Genomic DNA, 20,321 nt, shown 5'->3' with positions numbered 1-20,321 from the left:
AAAAATCCCAATGGTAGATGATCACATATCCTCGTACCTCGACTGTATAACACCTGAACACCCTATAATAGTGAGGGGACACGACCACCGGCTCCCTACACTTCATACGGAGGGAGTCAGGGTCACCTGGGATCCAGCAAACAGGAAAACACAAATGAACGAACAAAACTTATCTGTAGAAGACTCAGAAATAGGATCAGCATGCACACACTCCAGGAAGTAATATAAACCGCAAAGTGATGCAGTATGGGAAGGGATTTAAAGGGATGCAATCAGTGCAACTACATGACAGCTGAGAGAGGCTAACGAGATGAGAAAATGAAAGCAAAACAAAAGGAACCTCAAGGAGGAGGTTCTGAAGGACGTCTGTCAGAGCTTCTCAGATGTCTGGTGGTGACACCGATATTTCGGTCTATATGAAGTACTATAGATTTAAAAAAAAGAAAAAAAAGGGGTCTTTAATCCTTTGTCACTTCTCCCCGGAGAACAATTTATTTCTTCCACTGGTGTTAGGTGGGGGTGTGTCCTTTTTTTATCTTCTCAGGTTTCCTGTCCTGATGGGAGGTCCTGAGTCGCACAGGGTGCCGTCATGGGTATCGAGAAAAACGATTACCGGTAAGCAATGTTGTTTTCTTGGTCTTCCAGACCTTCTCTTGACCTCCCCTGTTCCCTTTAACTGCCATTTCTTAGTTATATTTTGAACTGATGAAATGATAACCTGAACATTCTTTGATATCTCAAATATAAAAATGAGTTTCTGTCTGTCTGTTCTTTATTCGCGACCAAACGACCGGACCGATCTTCACCAAATTTGGCACACAGGTACAACAGTTGTCCGGCAAGGTTTTAGAGCTGGTCTCATCTCTGTAGGATGTACCGTTCATGAGATATTCCCAAAGAATGACCTGCATTAGCCAATACAAGCCCCAAACTGCCATGCACACGGTCACATGTCCCTTATCAGCCAATAGAAGCTCAGCTCGCAGGCCCTTAGTCTCCACATACACACAGTTTAACTCAAGGTTTTCATAACAACCCAGCAATTTTTCTTCACTGCTGTAAGTCAGATTTAGGCTAGGGCTACACGACGACATGCACAGCTCAGCAGACAGTATCTCACAGGATAGGATTAGATACACAGCTCAGCAGACAGTATCACACAGGATAGGATTAGATACACAGCTCAGCAGACTGTATCTCACAGGATAGGATTAGATACACAGCTCAGCAGACTGTATCACACAGGATAGGATATTAGATGCACAGCTTAGCAGACAGTATCACACAAGATATGATTAGATACACAGCTCAGCAGACAGTATCACACAGGATAGGTTAAGATACATAGCTCAGCAGACAGTATCACACAGGATAGGTTAAGATACATAGCTCAGCAGACAGTATCACACAGGATAGGTTAAGATACACAGCTCAGCAGACAGTATTACACAGGATAGGATTAGATACACAGCTCAGCAGACAGTATCACACAACATAAAGATTAGATACACAGCTCAGCAGACAGTATCACACAGGATAGGATTAGATACACAGCTCAGCAGGCAGTATCACACAGGATAGGATTAGATACACAGCTCAGCAGACAGTATCACACAGGATAGGATTAGATACACGGCTCAGCAGACAGTATCACACAGGGTAGGATTAGATACACAGCTCAGCAGGCAGTATCACACAAGATAGGATTAGATACACAGCTCAGCAGACAGTATCACACAGGATAGGATTAGATACACGGCTCAGCAGACAGTATCACACAGGGTAGGATTAGATACACAGCTCAGCAGACAGTATCTCACAGGATAGGATTAGATACACAGCTCAGCAGACAGTATCTCACAGGATAGGATTAGATACACAGCTCAGCAGACAGTATCACACAGGATAGGTTAAGATACACAGCTCAGCAGACAGTATTACACAGGATAGGATTAGATACACAGCTCAGCAGACAGTATCACACAACATAAAGATTAGATACACAGCTCAGCAGACAGTATCACACAGGATAGGATTAGATACACAGCTCAGCAGACAGTACCACACAGAATATGATTAGATACACAGCTCAGCAGACAGTATCACACAGGATAGGTTAAGATACATAGCTCAGCAGACAGTATCACACAGGATAGGATTAGATACACAGCTCAGCAGACAGTATCACACAGGATAGGATTAGATACACAGCTCAGCAGACAGTATCACACAGGATAGGATTAGATACACAGCTCAGCAGACAGTATCACACAGGATAGGATTAGATACACAGCTCAGCAGACAGTAACACACAGTATAGGATTAGATACACAGCTCAGCAGACAGTATCACACAGGGTAGGTTAAGATACATAGCTCAGCAGACAGTATCACACAGGATAGGATTAGATACACAGCAGACAGTATCACACAGGACAGGATTAGATACACAGCTCAGCAGACAGTATCACACAGGATAGGATTAGATACACAGCTCAGCAGACAGTATCACACAGGATAGGATTAGATACACAGCTCAGCAGACAGTATCACACAGGATAGGATTAGATACACAGATCAGCAGACAGTATCACACAGGATAGGATTAGATACACAGATCAGCAGACAGTATCACACAGGATAGGATTAGATACGCAGCTCAGCAGACAGTATCACACAGAATAGGATTAGATACACAGCTCAGCAGACTGTATCACACAGGACAGGATTAGATACCGAGCTTAGCAGACAGTATCACACAGGATAGGATTAGATACCGAGCTTAGCAGACAGTATCACACAGGATAGGATTAGATACCGAGCTTAGCAGACAGTATCACACAGGATAGGATTAGATACACGGCTCAGCAGACAGTATCACACAGGACAGGATTAGATACACAGCTCAGCAGACAGTATCACACAGGACAGGATTAGATACCGAGCTTAGCAGACAGTGGGGTGCTGTAGAGGTCACTGTTATAGGGGATACTGTCGACACACAGAAACATTAAAATAAATAGATTAAATATACCCGTGCAAAGCCGTGTCCTTCTGCTAGTGTCTTATATCCTTCTTCTGCATTATGGGCCTTAGCCATAGCTATGAGTGTTAGGAAGCTACTTAGAAGAACCCATGGCTGATGTTCTTTGGGGCAAGGTTAGCGGAGTCTGGGTATTTATAAAGCTTTGGAATGTGCATCAACCTGGACTTTCCTAACGATGATTGTGAACAAGCCTTAACCCTAACAGGCTATTTAAGGTCTGAGACCTCGGTCAAAGTTACCTGAGCTCTTAAATCTCCTTGGGTTACTCCTTTCCTTTTTTCACTCTAAAATTGTACAAAACCCAAATAATACACTGATATTGCTTAGAATATTGAAGTGTGTTTCATCTTTAACTTTATGCCTTTTGGAGATCATTTCACCTTCTACTTCTTTTGAATCCAGAGGAAAAAAACCTGTCTGGTTTGAAGCTGTTTGAGAGCTGCATTTATACAAGCAGAGAAACAACGCGAGTTTGGGAGCGTTCGCGTGTTTTATTTTTAAGTGCGTGTTTGTATTAAGTGTGTGACTTGAGATTCAGGGACTTTAGAAGGGGACTACAGTAAGGCTACTTTCACACTGGCATTTTGATTTCCGTTTGTGAGATCCGTTCAGGGCTCAGCGGTCCAAAACTGATCAGTTTTGCCCTAATGCATTCTGAATGAGTAAGGATCCGCTCAGACTGCATCAGTTTGCCTCCATTCCGTCTCCATTCCGCTCTGGAGGCTGCTTGCAGCGTTTTGGTCTCCGCCTGACGATGCGGAGGCAAACGAATCCGTCCTGACACAATGTAAGTCAATGGGGATGGATCTGTTTTCACTGACACAATGCAAAACGGATCCGTCCCCTATTGACCTTCAATGGTGTTCAAGACGGATCGGTTTTGGCAATGTCAACGATAATACAAACTGATCCGTTCTGAACGGATGCATGCGGTTGTATCATCGGTGCGGATCCGTCTGTGAAAGTAGCCTAAGTTAGATTCTTATCACTGCACTTTTTTGTATTTTTGCTCTTTTCTTGTGTAATCCTCACTTAGTATGTGTCCATTATTGACAGCACCGTCTAGTGCACATTTGTCTGATGTCTGCAGTTCTGGAACAGCCGTTTTCATATCTTTGTTCAAAATGTGAGTAAATTGCCCGTTTGGAATCGCACATCGAGTATCTTAACGGGCGAATTTCAACACTGAGAAGCATTGGTAATTTGGAACAGAGTTTGCTGCTCACTGAGCAAGCGCTCTATGGGGTAGATGAGGGGGAGGGTGGTAGTATGGAGGATCAGGAAAGTGAGGTAGCTAGCTGGGTAACAGTTAGAAAGCAGGGTAGAGGGAAGATTGCCAGGGAGGCTAGCCCTGATCTGTCACAAGGTTGGCAGATGAGGGGGATGTAAGTTCAAGGACTGCACTGCTGCAGCCGGACCCTTCCTCTGCTAGTCCGGGGAATGTCAGCTGACTCCAGTAGGCAGGGGACCAGGAGAGCACGGCAGACAGGTGCTGGTAGTGGGAGACTCTATTATTATGGGTACAGATAGGGAGATCTGTCGCAAAGACCGGGATTGCCAAATGGTGTGTTGTCTTCCTGGCGCTCGAGTTCGACACAAAATGGGATATTTTTAAAAGCATCCTAAAATTTAATTGTGAGAGGTACATACCTTATGGGAATAAAAGGTTAAGGAACAAGAAGGAAACAATGTGGATAAATAGAACTGTAAAGAAAGTAATAAATGACAAAAAGAAAGCATTTAAATCACTAAAACAGGAGGTGGACGAGGAAGCACTGAAAAACTATAAGGAAAAAAATAGAATATGTAAAAAACAAATAAAAGCAGGCAAACTAGAGACCGACAGATTAATTGCCAAAGAGAGCAAAACTAACCCTAAAATGTTCTTCGATTATATAAATGGTAAAAAGTATAAATCTGAAGGTGTCTACCCTCTACAGAGTAATGAGTGGGGAGTTGCAGAGAGCGATGAGGAGAAAGCAAAGCTATTAAATAAACTGTCAGATGAAATGCAGAATGTAAAAGTAAATTCCCCATTAAAAGTGCCCTGTCTGACCCAGGAAGAAGTACAGCGGCGTCTTAAAAAGATTAAACTAGACAAATCGCCAGGACCAGATGGCATACACCCCCGTATCCTAAGATAATTAAGTAATTTCATAGCCAGATCCTTATTTCTGATATTTAAGGACTATATACTGACAGGGAATGTCCTACAGGATTGGCGCATAGCAAATATAGTGCCAATATTCAAATAGGGTCCAAAAACAGAGCCCGTAAACTGTAGGCCGGTAAGTTTAACATCTGTTGTGGGTAAACTGTTTGAAGGTTTTCTAAGAGATGCTATCTTGGAGGATCTCAAGGAAAATAAGCAAATAACGCAATATCAGCATGGCTTTATGAGGGACCGGTCATGTCAAACTAATTTAATCAGTTTCTATGAGGAGGTAAGTTCTAGACTTGACAGCGGCGAATCAATGGATGTCGTGTATCTGGACTTCTCCAAAGCATTTGACACTGTACCACATAAAAGGTTAGTATATAAAATGAGAATGCTCGGACTGGGAGAAAACGTCTGTATGTGGGTAAGTAACTGGCTCAGTGATAGAAAACAATGGGTGGTTGTGACGAATATCAGACTTCGTGTCCGCTTGACACAGTGGTTCTCAACCTTTCTAAAGCCGTGACCCCTTAATACAGTTCCTCATGTTGTGGTGACCCCCAACCATTAAATTTTTTTCCTTGCTACGTCATAACTAATTTTGCTACTGTCATGAATTGTAATGTAAATATCTGATATGCAGGATGTATGCCAGTCTATTACAAGGTGTTAGGTAGTTCTGTAATTGGCGCTGTGTTGTGGGGGATCTGTGGATGGTGCTGTGTTGTGGGGGATCTGTGGATGGCGCTGTGTTGTGGGGGATCTGTGGAGGGCGCTGTGTTGTGGGGGATCTGTGGATTGCGCTGTGTTGTGGGGGATCTGTGGAGGGCGCTGTGTTGTGGGGGATCTGTGGAGGGCGCTGTGTTGTGGGGGATCTGTGGAGGGCGCTGTGTTGTGGGGGATCTGTGGAGGGCGCTGTGTTGTGGGGGATCTGTGGAGGACGCTGTTATATGGGGGATCTGTGGAGGACGCTGTTATATGAGGGATCTGTGGAGGGCGCTGTTATGGGGGATCTGTGGAGGACGCTGTTATGGGGGATCTGTGGAGGACGCTGTTATGGGGGATCTGTGGAGGACGCTGTTATAGGGGATCTGTGGAGGATGCTGTTATGGGGGATCTGTGGAGAACGCTGTTATGGGGGATCTGTGGAGGACAGTGTTATGGGGGATCTGTGGAGGACACTTATGGGGTGGATCTGTGGAGTACGCTGTTATAGGGGATGTGTGGTATGACACATAGGGCCATGAGGGGGGCCAGCATAAGACATATAGCATCTTATGCTGGTCCCCCTCATGGCCCTATGTGTCCCCTCATGTGTCCTAAACTGCGCACATAACTGTCTTTGCATGTAAAGTATGTTTCTCCTGTGTGAAACAAGCTCTCTCCTATTTGTAGCGTTATACTACCCTACCTCGTGAGATTTCCCTACCTCCTGACTTCCTGTTGCACTGCTAATGATCTGAGGAGGCGTTCCTGAGTTTTGACGATCTGTGCATGCGCAAACCGAGAGTTTATGGAAAATCTCAGCGGAGTTCAGCTTTACACTGGGACACTGCGCATGCGCAGGAGAGCCTTAGTAGGGAAATATTACGGCCCAGTGCGCAAGCGCGGCTAACTCCGGCCGGCGCATGCGCAGTGTCCCGGTGTGAAGCTGAACTCCGCTCAGATTTTCCATAAATTGTCGGTTTGCGCATGCGCAGATCGTCAAAACTCTGGAACGCCTCCTCACGTCATTAGCAGTGCGACGGGAAGTCAGGAGGTAGGGGTAATGTAACGCTACAATCGTGCAGTCCTAATAGGAAGCCTCAGGCGACCCCCCGGAAAGGGCCGATCGACCCCTAGGTTGAGAACCGCTGGCTTGACGTCACCTACATCAAGCTCACGAGACGCAGTATGGTCACAGGTTACCAAAGCGTGACGTTATGCCTTCCAGTGGAGCAGGTAAGGTCAGCTTGGTACAGATTACACAGACACCTCCTGTCCACGCGGGCACAGAGAGGCAACAAGCTGAGAGAGCCTTTGCACTGCCGCAGTGAAAACAGCGCCTTCTCAGCCCAGGTATCTGCCACCAGCTTCTCATTTGATATAAGCCCAGTCCGCTAACGGGATTATATACGGTGAGAAACCAACCCGTGATAGCTTATAACTAGGCCGAAACACGGACATGGTGATTCGTGATCAAGATACAAGATAGCACAAGATTTTTTAATCGCCTTAGGGGCATACTAGATATAACACAGTATACACAAAGAATATATACAGTGGTCTGAGGTTACAAATACAGGTGATATAGGTACAACAGGTTTGAGCAAAGCAAGAGTCAGTTACTGGGTAATAATGGTGGAATAGTCCTTGGCTGCAGTCACGTGGGGGCAGTGAGGTTAGCTGGTTCCCTGCCTCTCCAAATACATTGGCACAATGTGATCCCCTTCAGAAAAGACACCGCCCGCTGGCTTGCATGCGCTTATGACCTGTAGCCGTCCGCTCCCCTCCCCGCCTATGGGTAGGGTCCATCCCTCCTTCTCTAGTGCTGGCAGCAAATGACCCATAAAACCCCTTAGGGCTCATAGCCCCAGACCAGAATGTCGCAGGAAGATGGTTCCGGGCCCAATTATTCCGCCTGGATTCCGGCTACAACTAGAGTTTAAACATGGTGCCACTATGTGGTTTCTGTGGGGAGATATGTATATATCCCCTCCTGGGCATCCTAGCTTTAAGCCAGGACCACGTGGATGTTCGGCTTTGCCGCAGGAATGCAAAAAGATAACTGAATTATGCCTGGGATGGATGGACGATTCATAATTCCTTATGAAATGTAGGTGCCAACATGTCTGGGAGGTATCATTTATCCTGGGCAAGAGCTGAGACCTTCTGCTGAGGGTTATCCTGCAGGATTAGCTTATCTCCAACCTGGCTGTTTAAGGTGTGACTTTATACACCTGGGGCCTCCTTGAAGCCTGGACCCCTAGGGTTTCCTCCCTTGCTAGCTGATATCAGATGGCTGGGGGTGAGAACTTATTTTGCATGTACACTGACTGTGCTGCCAATAAATGATAATCCGTTATTAAAGGGCTTCTGTCAGCCCACTAAACAGTTTTTTTTTTTTGTTAATATTAATCCCTACACTGCGAGCTCCCTATACATAAGCTAAATATTCATTTTTGTTCAGTAGATTTTGTTAAAAATCACGTTTTATAATATGTAAATTACCTTGCTACCAGCAAGTAGGGCGGCTACTTGCTGGTAGCAGCCGCATCCTCCTCTCATCATGACGCCCCCTCCGCCGTTTGATTGACAGGGCCAGGGAACGGGATCGTTCTCTGCTGGCCCTGTTTGAATTCAAAATATCGCGCCTGCGCCGTACCTTTCTTTAATCGGTGCAGGCGCACTGAGAGGCGGCCGCTATGTCGGCCGCTCCTTCCTCAATGCGCCTGCGCCGATGACGTCACATCTACACCCGGCGCAGGCGCATTGAGGATGGAGCGGCCGAGAGAGCGTCTGCACCGATTAAAGAAAGGTACGGCGCAGGCGCGATATTTTGAATTCAAACAGGGCCAGCAGAGAACGATCCCGTTACCTGGCCCTGTCAATCAAACGGCGGAGGGGGCGTCATGATGAGAGGAGGTTGCGGCTGCTACCAGCAAGTAGCCGCCCTACTTGCTGGTAGCAAGGTAATTTACATATTATAAAACTTGATTTTTAACAAAATCTACTGAACAAAAATGAATATTTAGCTTATGTACAGGGAGCTTGCAGTGTAGGGATTAATATTAACCAAAAAAAAAAACTGTTTAGTGGGCTGACAGAAGCCCTTTAACGGTACACACTCAGATTGGGTCACTGTCACTAGTGGGTACCTCAGGGGTCAGTATTGGGCCCTATTCTCTTTAAAATATTTATTAATGATCTTGTAGAAGGCTTGCATAGTAAAATATACATTTTTGCAGATGACACTAAACTGTGTAAAGTAATTAACACGGAATAGGACCGTATACTGTATATATACTACAGAGGACAGCATACTGTATATACACTACAGAGGACAGTATACTGTATATAAACTACAGAGGACAGTATACTGTGTATATATACTACAGAGGACAGTATACTGTATATATACTACAGAGGACAGTATACTGTATATACACTACAAAGGACAGTATACTGTATATATACTACAGAGGACAGTATACTGTGTATATATACTACAGAGGACAGTATACTGTATATATACTACAGAGGACAGTATACTGTATATAAACTACAGAGAACAGTATACTGTATATAAACTACAGAGGACAGTATACTGTGTATATATACTACAGAGGACAGTATACTGTATATATACTACAGAGGACAGTATACTGTATATAAACTACAGAGAACAGTATACTGTATATAAACTACAGAGAACAGTATACTGTGTAAATATACTACAGAGGACAGTATACTGTGTGTGTGTATATATATATATATATATATATATATATACACAAACCGGATTCCCAAAAAGTTGGGACACTAAACAAATCGTGAATAAAAACTGAATGCAATGATGTGTAGACGGCAAATGTCAATATTTTATTTGTAGTAGAACGTAGATGACGGATCAAACGTTTAATCCGAGTAAATGTATCATTTTAAAGGAAAAATACGTTGATTCAAATTTTCACGGTGTCAACAAATCCCCAAAAAGTTAGGACAAGTAGCAATAAGAGGCTGGAAAAAGTAAATTTGAGCATAACGAAGAGCTGGAAGACCAATTAACACTAATTAGGTCGATTGGCAACATGATTGGGTATAAAAAGAGCTTCTCAGAGCGGCCGTGTCTCTCAGAAGCCAAGATGGGTAGAGGATCACCAATTCCCACAATGTTGCGCAGAAAGATAGTGGAGCAATATCAGAAAGGTGTTACCCAGCGAAACATTGCAAAGACTTTGCATCTATCATCATCAACTGTGCAGAACATCATCCGAAGAGTCAGAGAATCTGGAACAATCTCTGTGCGTAAGGGTCAAGGCCGTAAAACCATACTGGATGCCCGTGATCTCCGGGCCCTTACACGACACTGCACCACAAACAGGAATGCTACTGTAAAGGAAATCACAGAATGGGCTCAGGAAAGAGGACAAGGACAACCCAAGTTGTTATCAACGCTCAGGTCAGAAGCCTGCATCTCTGATGGTATGGGGTGGCATGAGTGCGTGTGGCATGGGCAGCTTGCATGTCTGGAAAGGCACCATCAATGCAGAAAAATATATTCAGGTTCTAGAACAACATCTGCTCCCATCCAGACGTCATCTCTTTCAGGGAAGACCCTGCATTTTTCAACAAGATAATGCCAGACCACATTCTGCACCAATCACAACATCATGGCTGCGTAGAAGGATCCGGGTGCTGAAATGGCCAGTCTGCAGTCCAGATCTTTCACCTATAGAGAACATTTGGCGCATCATAAAGAGGAAGGTGCAACAAAGAAGGCCCAAGACGATGGAACAGTTAGAGGCCTGTATTAGACAAGAATGGGAGAGCATTCCTATTTCTAAACTGGAGAAACTGGTCTCCTCGGTCCCCAGGCGTCTGTTGAGTGTTGTAAGAAGAAGGGGAGATGCCACACAGCGGGGAAAATGGCCTTGTCCCAACTTTTTGGGGATTTGTTGACACCATGAAATTCTGATTCAGCATATTTTTCCCTTAAAATGGTACATTTTCTCAGTTTAAACTTTTGTTCCGTGATTTATGTTCTATTCTGAATAAAATATTAGAAGTTGGCACCTCCACATCATTGCATCCAGTATTTATTCACGATTTGTACAGTGTCCCAACTTTTTGGGAATCCAGTTTGTATATATACTACAGAGGACAGTATACTGTATATATATTTATACTACAGAGGACAGTATACTGTATATATACTACAGAGGACAGTATACTGTATATATATACTACAAAGGACAGTATACTGTATATATATACTATAGAGGACAGTATACTGTATATACACTAAAGAGGATAGTATACTGTATATATACTACAGAGGACAGTATACTGTATATACACTACAAAGGACAGTATGCTGTATATATACTATAGAAGGCATTATACTGTGTAAATATACTACAGAGGACAGTATACTGTATATATACTATAGAGGATAGTATACTATATATGCACTAGAGAGGACAGTATACTGTGTAGATATATATATATATATATATATATATATATATACTACAGCGGACAGTATACTGTATATACACAACAGAGGACAGTATACTGTATATAAACTACAAAGGACAGCATACGGTATATATATACTACAGAGGACAGTATACTGTATATACACTACGGAGGATAGTATACTGTATATATACTACAGAGGACAGTATACTGTGTATATATACTACAGAGGACAGTATACTGTATATATACTACAGAGGACAGTATACTCTATATACACTACAAAGGACAGTATACTGTATATACACTACGGAGGATAGTATACTGTATATATACTACAGAGGACAGTATACTGTATATATACTCAAGACGACAGTATACTGTGTATATATGCTACAGAGGACAGTATACTGTATATACACTACAGAGGACAGTATACTGTGTATATATACTACAAAGGACAGCATACGGTATATATATACTACAGAGGACAGTATACTATATATACACTACAAAGGACAGTATACTGTATATACACTACAGAGGACAGTATACGGTGTATATATACTACAGAGGACAGTATACTGTATATATACTACAGAGGACAGTAAACTGTGTATATATACTACAAAGGACAGCATACGGTATATATGTACTACAGAGGACAGTATACTATATATACACTACAAAGGACAGTATACTGTACATACACTACAGAGGACAGTATACGGTGTATATATACTACAGAAGACAGTATACTGTATATATACTACAGAGGATAGTATACTGTATATACACTACAGAGGACAGTATACAGTGTATATATACTACAGAGGACAGTATACTGTATACATACTACAGAGGACAGTATACTGTGTATATATACTACAAAGGACAGCATACGGTATATATATACTACAGAGGACAGTATACTATATATACACTACAAAGGACAGTATACTGTATATACACTACAGAGGACAGTATACTGTATATACACTACAGAGGACAGTATACTGTATATATACTATAGAGGATAGTATACTATATATGCACTAGAGAGGACAGTATACTGTGTAGATATATATATATATATATATATATACTACAGCGGACAGTATACTGTATATACACAACAGAGGACAGTATACTGTATATAAACTACAAAGGACAGCATACGGTATATATATACTACAGAGGACAGTATACTGTATATACACTACGGAGGATAGTATACTGTATATATACTACAGAGGACAGTATACTGTGTATATATACTACAGAGGACAGTATACTGTATATATACTACAGAGGACAGTATACTCTATATACACTACAAAGGACAGTATACTGTATATACACTACGGAGGATAGTATACTGTATATATACTACAGAGGACAGTATACTGTATATATACTCAAGACGACAGTATACTGTGTATATATGCTACAGAGGACAGTATACTGTATATACACTACAGAGGACAGTATACTGTGTATATATACTACAAAGGACAGCATACGGTATATATATACTACAGAGGACAGTATACTATATATACACTACAAAGGACAGTATACTGTATATACACTACAGAGGACAGTATACGGTGTATATACTACAGAGGACAGTATACTGTATATATACTACAGAGGACAGTAAACTGTGTATATATACTACAAAGGACAGCATACGGTATATATGTACTACAGAGGACAGTATACTATATATACACTACAAAGGACAGTATACTGTACATACACTACAGAGGACAGTATACGGTGTATATATACTACAGAAGACAGTATACTGTATATATACTACAGAGGATAGTATACTGTATATACACTACAGAGGACAGTATACAGTGTATATATACTACAGAGGACAGTATACTGTATACATACTACAGAGGACAGTATACTGTGTATATATACTACAAAGGACAGCATACGGTATATATATACTACAGAGGACAGTATACTATATATACACTACAAAGGACAGTATACTGTATATACACTACAGAGGACAGTATACTGTATATACACTACAGAGGACAGTATACTGTATATATACTACAGAGGATAGTATACTGTATATATACTACAGAGGATACTATACTATATATACTACAGAGGATAGTATACTGTATATAAATATACTACAGAAGACAGTATACTGTATATATATACTACAGAGGACAGTATACTGTATATATACTACAGAGGACAGTATATAAACTACAGGACAGTATACTGTATATACACTACAGAGGACAGTATACTGTATATACACTACAGAGGACAGTTTACTGTATATATACTACAAATGACAGTATACTGTGTATATATATACTACAGATGACAGTATACTGTATATATACTACAGAGGACAGTATACTGTATATACACTGCAGAGGACAGTATATATACTACAGAGGGCAGTATATTGTATATTTACTACAGAGGGCAGTATATTGTATATATATATACTACAGAGAACTGTATATATATACTACAGAGGACAGTATACTGTGTATATATACTGCAGAGGGCAGTATACTGTATATATATATATATATATATATATATATACAATTACAGAGGACACTATACTGTATATATATACATTACAGAGGGCTGTATATTGTATATATACTACAGAGACCAGTATATTGTATATATACTACAGAGGACAGTATACTGTATATATACTACAGAGGGGAGTATACTGTATATATACTACTACAGAGGGCAGTATATTGTGTATATATATACTACAGAGAACTGTATATATATACTACAGAGGACAGTATACTGTGTATATATACTGCAGAGGGCAGTATACTATATATATATATATATATATATATATACAATTACAGAGGACACTATACTGTATATATATACATTACAGAGGGCTGTATATTGTATATATACTACAGAGACCAGTATATTGTATATATACTACAGAGGACAGTATACTGTATATATACTACAGAGGGCAGTATACTGTATATATATATACTACCGAGGGCAGTATAATGTATATATATTCTACAGAGAACTGTATATATATACTACAGAGGACAGTATACTGTGTATATATACTGCAGAGGGCAGTATACTGTATATATATATATATATATATACAATTACAGAGGACACTATACTGTATATATATACATTACAGAGGGCTGTATATTGTATATATACTACAGAGACCAGTATATTGTATATATACTACAGAGGACAGTATACTGTATATATACTACAGAGGGCAGTATACTGTATATATATATACTACCGAGGGCAGTATAATGTATATATATTCTACAGAGAACTGTATATATATACTACAGAGGACAGTATACTGTGTATATATACTGCAGAGGGCATTATACTGTGTATATATATATATATATATATAATTACAGAGGACACTATACTGTATATATATACACATTACAGAGGATAGTATATTGTATATATACTACAGAGGACAGTATACTGTATATATACTACAGAGGGCAGTATACATTATATATATATATTACAGAGAACAGTATACTGTATATATACCCTACAGTTGGCAGTATACTGTATATATACTACAGAGGACAGTATACTGTGTATATACTACAGAGGACAATATACTGTATATATAATACAGAGGACAGTATACTGTATACTACTACAGAGGACAGTATACTGTATATATACTAAAGAGGGCAGTATACTGTGTATATACTACAGAGGACAGTATACTGTACATACACTAGAGGACACTATACTGTATATATACTACAGAGGACAGTATACAGTATATATACTACAGAGGACAGTATACGGCTGCAGATGGATCTGGATAGATTGGAGGCTTGGGAACAGAAGTGGCAGATGTTTAACACTGAAAAATGTCAGGTATTGTGCACATAGGAAGGAATAATGCAAGTCACCCGTACATACTAAATGGTAAAACACTGGTTAACACTGACATGAAGAAGGACCTAGGTGAACCACTAACTAAGCTGTAAAAACCAGTGTCAGGCAGCTGCTGCCAAGGCCAATAAGATAATGGGTTGCATCAGAAGGGGCATAGATGCCGGTGATAAGAACATAGTCCTACCACTTTACACATCACTGGTCAGACCACACATGGAGGACTGTGTACAGTTCTGGGCTCCTGTGAACAAGGCAGACATAGCAGAGCTGGAGAGGGTCCAGAGGAGGGCAACTAAAGTAATAACTGGAATGGGGCAACTACAGAACCCTGAAAGATCATCAACATTAGGGTTATTCACTTTAGAAAAAAGACGACTGAGAGGAGATCTAATTACTATGTATAAATATAAAGAGAGATGCAAAGTGTGAATGCTGTGACCCGGATTCAAACCTGTGTTGCTGCGGCCACAACACAGAGTAGTAACCACTATACGATCACGGCGACATTCACGAGCCGGGTAGGAGTCGAACCTACAATCTTCTGATCCGTTGTCAGACGCGTTATCCATTGCGCCACTGGCCCTGACTACGGATCAGAAGATTGTAGGTTCGACTTCTACCCGGCTCGTGAATGTCGCCGTCATCGTATAGTGGTTAGTACTCTGTGCCGTGGCCGGGTCACGGCATTCACACTTTGCATCTCTATTTATGTATAAATACATCAGGGGTCAGTACAGAGATCACTCCCATCATCTATTTATCCCCAGGACTGTGACGAGGGGACATCCTCTGCGTCTGGAGGAAAGAAGGTTTGTACACAAACATAGAAGAGGATTCTTTACGGTAAGAGCAGTGAGACTATGGACTCTATACTGTAAGAGCAGTGAGACTATGGACTCTATACTGTAAGAGCAGTGAGACTATGGACTCTTTACTGTAAGAGCAGTGAGACTATGGACTTTATACTGTAAGAGCAGTGAGACTATGGACTCTATACTGTAAGAGCAGTGAGACTATGGACTCTGTACTGTAAGAGCAGTGAGACTATGGACTCTGTACTGTAAGAGCAGTGAGACTATGGACTCTATACGGTAAGAGCAGTGAGACTATGGAGCTCTCTGCCTGAGGAGGTGGTGATGGGGAGTACAATAAAGGAATTCAGGAGGGGCCTGGACGTATTTCTGGAGTGTAATAATATTACAGGCTATAGCTACTAGAGAGGGGTCGCTGATCCAGGGAGTTGTTCTGATGCCTGATTGGAGTCGGGACGGAATTTTTTTCCCCTTAAGTGAGGAAAATTGTCTTCTCACAGGGATTGTTTTCCTTCCTCTGGATCAACTTGCAGGATGACAGGCCGAACTGAGGGCTTTTTTCAGCCTTATAAACTATGTTACTATGTTACAGTAATTTTGACAAGGGGTGCCCAAACTTTTGCATGCCACCCTAGATAGATAGATGACATATATAAGATAGATAGATAGATATGTGATAAGGACTCTCATCATCTGTTTTATAAATTGCAGGACGTCCTGCAGAATAATGATATAGAGCTGGACTGGGTCTTCAAGCTTTCCTTCGCTCATGACATTGTCAGTGTGAGTACTGGGAGGGCACCCCGGCTTTATTGTCTCTGTATACATGCTCTTCAGTTGCTGTAAACCAGCTGCCGAGGCTGGCTGGGAGTTGTAGTTCCGTTACATGGCTTCAGTTACTTTGATCTCTGCTGTGCTGCATTCTGTATACAATAGCATAGTCTACAGAGGTTTCTGTACTTCTCCCACAATGCAATGCAGCAACACCCACTAATTTCAGCTTGTGCCCTCTTCTCCTCCCAGGGGATGGGATTTCTACACTCCAGCCCTCTCGTCTCTCATGGAAATCTGAAGTCGACAAATTGCCTGATAGATAGTCGCATGCAGGTGAAACTCTCCGGCTTCGCTTTATGGGAATTCAAATACGGCACAGTGTATAGAGACCTGACCGCCAAGAATATCGACTATTCTGGTAGGAAGCACCAACTGCAACACAAAGGGAATCACGAGATCTATCAATAGTGGGGAAATTAATGGAGACCATACTTAAGGAGAGGATTGTGGACCATCTAAAATCCCGTGGATTGAAAGATGAAAAACAGCATGGGTTTACTTCAGGGAGATCATGTCAAACTAATCTTATAGATTTTTTTGATTGGGTGACTAAAATAATAGATGGCGGAGGTGCAGTAGACATCGCTTATCTGGACTTCAGTAAGGCTTTTGATACATAGAAACATAGACTGTGTCGGCAGATAAGAACCATTTGGCCCATCTAGTCTGCCCAATATACTGAATACTATGGATAGCCCCTGGCCCTATCTTACATGAAGGATGGCCTTATGCCTATCCCATGCATGCTTAAACTCCTCCACTGTATTTGCAGCTGCCACTTCTGCAGGAAGGTTATTCCATGCATCCACTACTCTCTCAGTAAAGTAATACTTCCTGATATTACTATTAAACCTTTGCCCCTCTAATTTAACACTATGTCCTCTTGTAGCAGTTTTTCTTCTTGTAAATCTTCTCTCCTCTTTTCCCTTGTTGATTCCCTTTATGTATTTAGCAGTCTCTTTCATCTCCCCTCTGTCTCGTCTTTCTTCCAAGCTCTACATGTTAAGGTCCTTTAATATTTCCTGGTAAGTTTTATCCTGCAATCCATGGACCAGTTTAGTAGCTCTTCTCTGAACTCTCTCCAAAGTATCAGTATCCTTCTGGAGATATGGTCTCCAGTACTGAGCACAATACTCCAAATGAGGTCTCACTAGTGCTCTGTAGAGCGGCATGAGCGCCTCCCTCTGTCTACTGGTAATGCCTCTCCCTATACACCCCAGCATTCTGCTAGCATCTCCTGCTGCTCTATGACATGGTCTGCCTACCTTTAAGTCTTCTGAAATAATGACCCCTAAATCCCTTTCCTCAGATACTGAGGTTAGGACTGTATCACTGATTGTATATTCTGCTCTTGGGATACTGTCCCACATAGAAGGCTTATCAATAAAGTGCAGTCTTTGGGCTTGGACTCCCATATTGTTGAATGGATTAGGCAGTGGCTGAGGGAGAGACAACAGAGGGTTGTAGTCAATGGAGTATATTCAGACCAAGGTCTGTTACCAGTGGGGACCTCAGGGATCTGTTCTGGGACCCATATTGTTTAATATCTATATCAGCGATATTGCAGAAGGCCTCGATGGTAAGGTGTGTCTTTTTGCTGATGACACAAAGATTTGTAACAGGGTTGATGTTCCTGGAGGGATGCACCGAATGGAAAAGGACTTAGGAAAACTAGAGGAATGGTCAAAAATCTGGCAACTAAAATGTAATGTTGATAAATGCAAGATAATGCACCTGGGACGTAAAAACCCAAGAGCAGAATATAAAACCAGTGATACAGTCCTAACCTCAGTATCTGAGGAAAGGGATTTAGGGGTCATTATTTCAGAAGACTTAAAGGTAGGCAGACCATGTCATAGAGCAGCAGGAGATGCTAGCAGAATGCTGGGGTGTATAGGGAGAGGCATTACCAGTAGACAGAGGGAGGCGCTCATGCCGCTCTACAGAGCACTAGTGAGACCTCATTTGGAGTATTGTGCTCAGTACTGGAGACCATATCTCCAGAAGGATACTGATACTTTGGAGAGAGTTCAGAGAAGAGCTACTAAACTGGTACATGGATTGCAGGATAAAACTTACCAGGAAAGATGAAAGGACCTTAACATGTAGAGCTTGGAAGAAAGACGAGACAGAGGGGAGATGAGAGAAACTGCTAAATACATAAAGGGAGTCGACAAGGTAAAAGAGGAGAGAAGATTTACAAGAAGAAAAACTGCTACAAGAGGACATAGTGTTACATTAGAGGGGCAAAGGGTTAACAGTAATATCAGGAAGTATTACTTTACTGAGAGAGTAGTGGATGCATGGAATAGCCTTCCTGCAGAAGTGGTAGCTGCAAATACAGTGGAGGAGTTTAAGCATGCATGGGATAGGCACAAGGCCATCCTTCATATAAGATAGGGCCGGGGCTATCCATAGTATTCAGTATATTGGGCAGACTAGATGGGCCAAACGGTTCTTATCTGCCGACACATTCTAGGTTTCTATGTTTCCATATATATACTGACATACCGTGTCATTAAAACCACTGACAGGTGCAGGTACATTCATCATCTCAGGGCTGTCGAGGAGTGGGGCATATCCGAGTAATACAGGCTCAGTGTCGGGGGTAGCCATAGGCTGGGTTAGTTTTGATACATTAATGTTGGGCGTACACAAGATGTGGGGGTTATGGGGTTAAAACCTCCTCTTTGATTTCCTGTCTCTTCCGCCCGTCACTCCTTCTCGGCAGCTCTTGTACTCTCTGTATGCACCGACCATCTGCTGGTGAAAGGAGAGGATTAGATGGCGGCATTACACACCGAGAGCGGCCCCGTCAGAGAGCAGATCGAGGGGAGATTTCTTAAAGGGTTTTTCCGTCACCCCAATTTTCGCTATTAAACAGACTGACATTACAGATGTGAAAAGGTCACCTGAATTTAACTCTGCGTTTCTTTTATTTAAGTATGCCCCCGTTTTCGTGTAATTTAAACTTTTTTTTATATGCAATGAGCCTCTAGGAGCGGGGGGGGGGGGGGGGGGGGGGTAGCACCTGCTCCTGGAGGCTCAGTTCGCCCACCTCATTTCCACGCCCTTCTGTCTGGATTGACAGGGCCAGGCCAGCGTTGGTTTTCCTGCTGGCCCCGTCTGCCGTGTAAATCTCGCGCCTGCGCAGTATTCGGCGCAGGCGCAGTGGGAAAGTGTTATTTTTCCAAATCAAATTAAAAAAACTTTAGATTCGTTTTGCGGACAAATTTTTCTGAAATTCATAAAAAAATTCAGCTCATCCTTAGTGCAAATGTCTGCGTATGAGTATATGTTATGCGTGTGCAACAGTGTATATTTTTCTGCCAACGTAAGGTATA

At 41.9% G+C, this 20,321-nt stretch overlaps 1 protein-coding gene across 1 annotated transcript in view; it reads left to right on the top strand.

Annotated features, from left to right (window-relative positions):
• Window positions 1-20,321, top strand: part of LOC122942046 (guanylate cyclase 2G-like) — a 105,894-nt gene that overhangs the window by 63,732 nt on the left and 21,841 nt on the right. The window contains exons 12-13 of the mRNA XM_044299539.1: window positions 16,855-16,926; window positions 17,167-17,335. Of these exons, the coding sequence (XP_044155474.1) occupies window positions 16,855-16,926; window positions 17,167-17,335 (241 nt within the window). The remainder of the gene's footprint in view (window positions 1-16,854; window positions 16,927-17,166; window positions 17,336-20,321) is intronic.

This window comes from Bufo gargarizans, chromosome 6 (genome assembly GCF_014858855.1).
Source record: "Bufo gargarizans isolate SCDJY-AF-19 chromosome 6, ASM1485885v1, whole genome shotgun sequence".
NCBI lineage: Eukaryota > Metazoa > Chordata > Amphibia > Anura > Bufonidae > Bufo > Bufo gargarizans.
The sequence above is the reverse complement of the archived record's forward strand: the minus strand, read 5'-3'. Positions and strand labels throughout refer to the sequence as shown.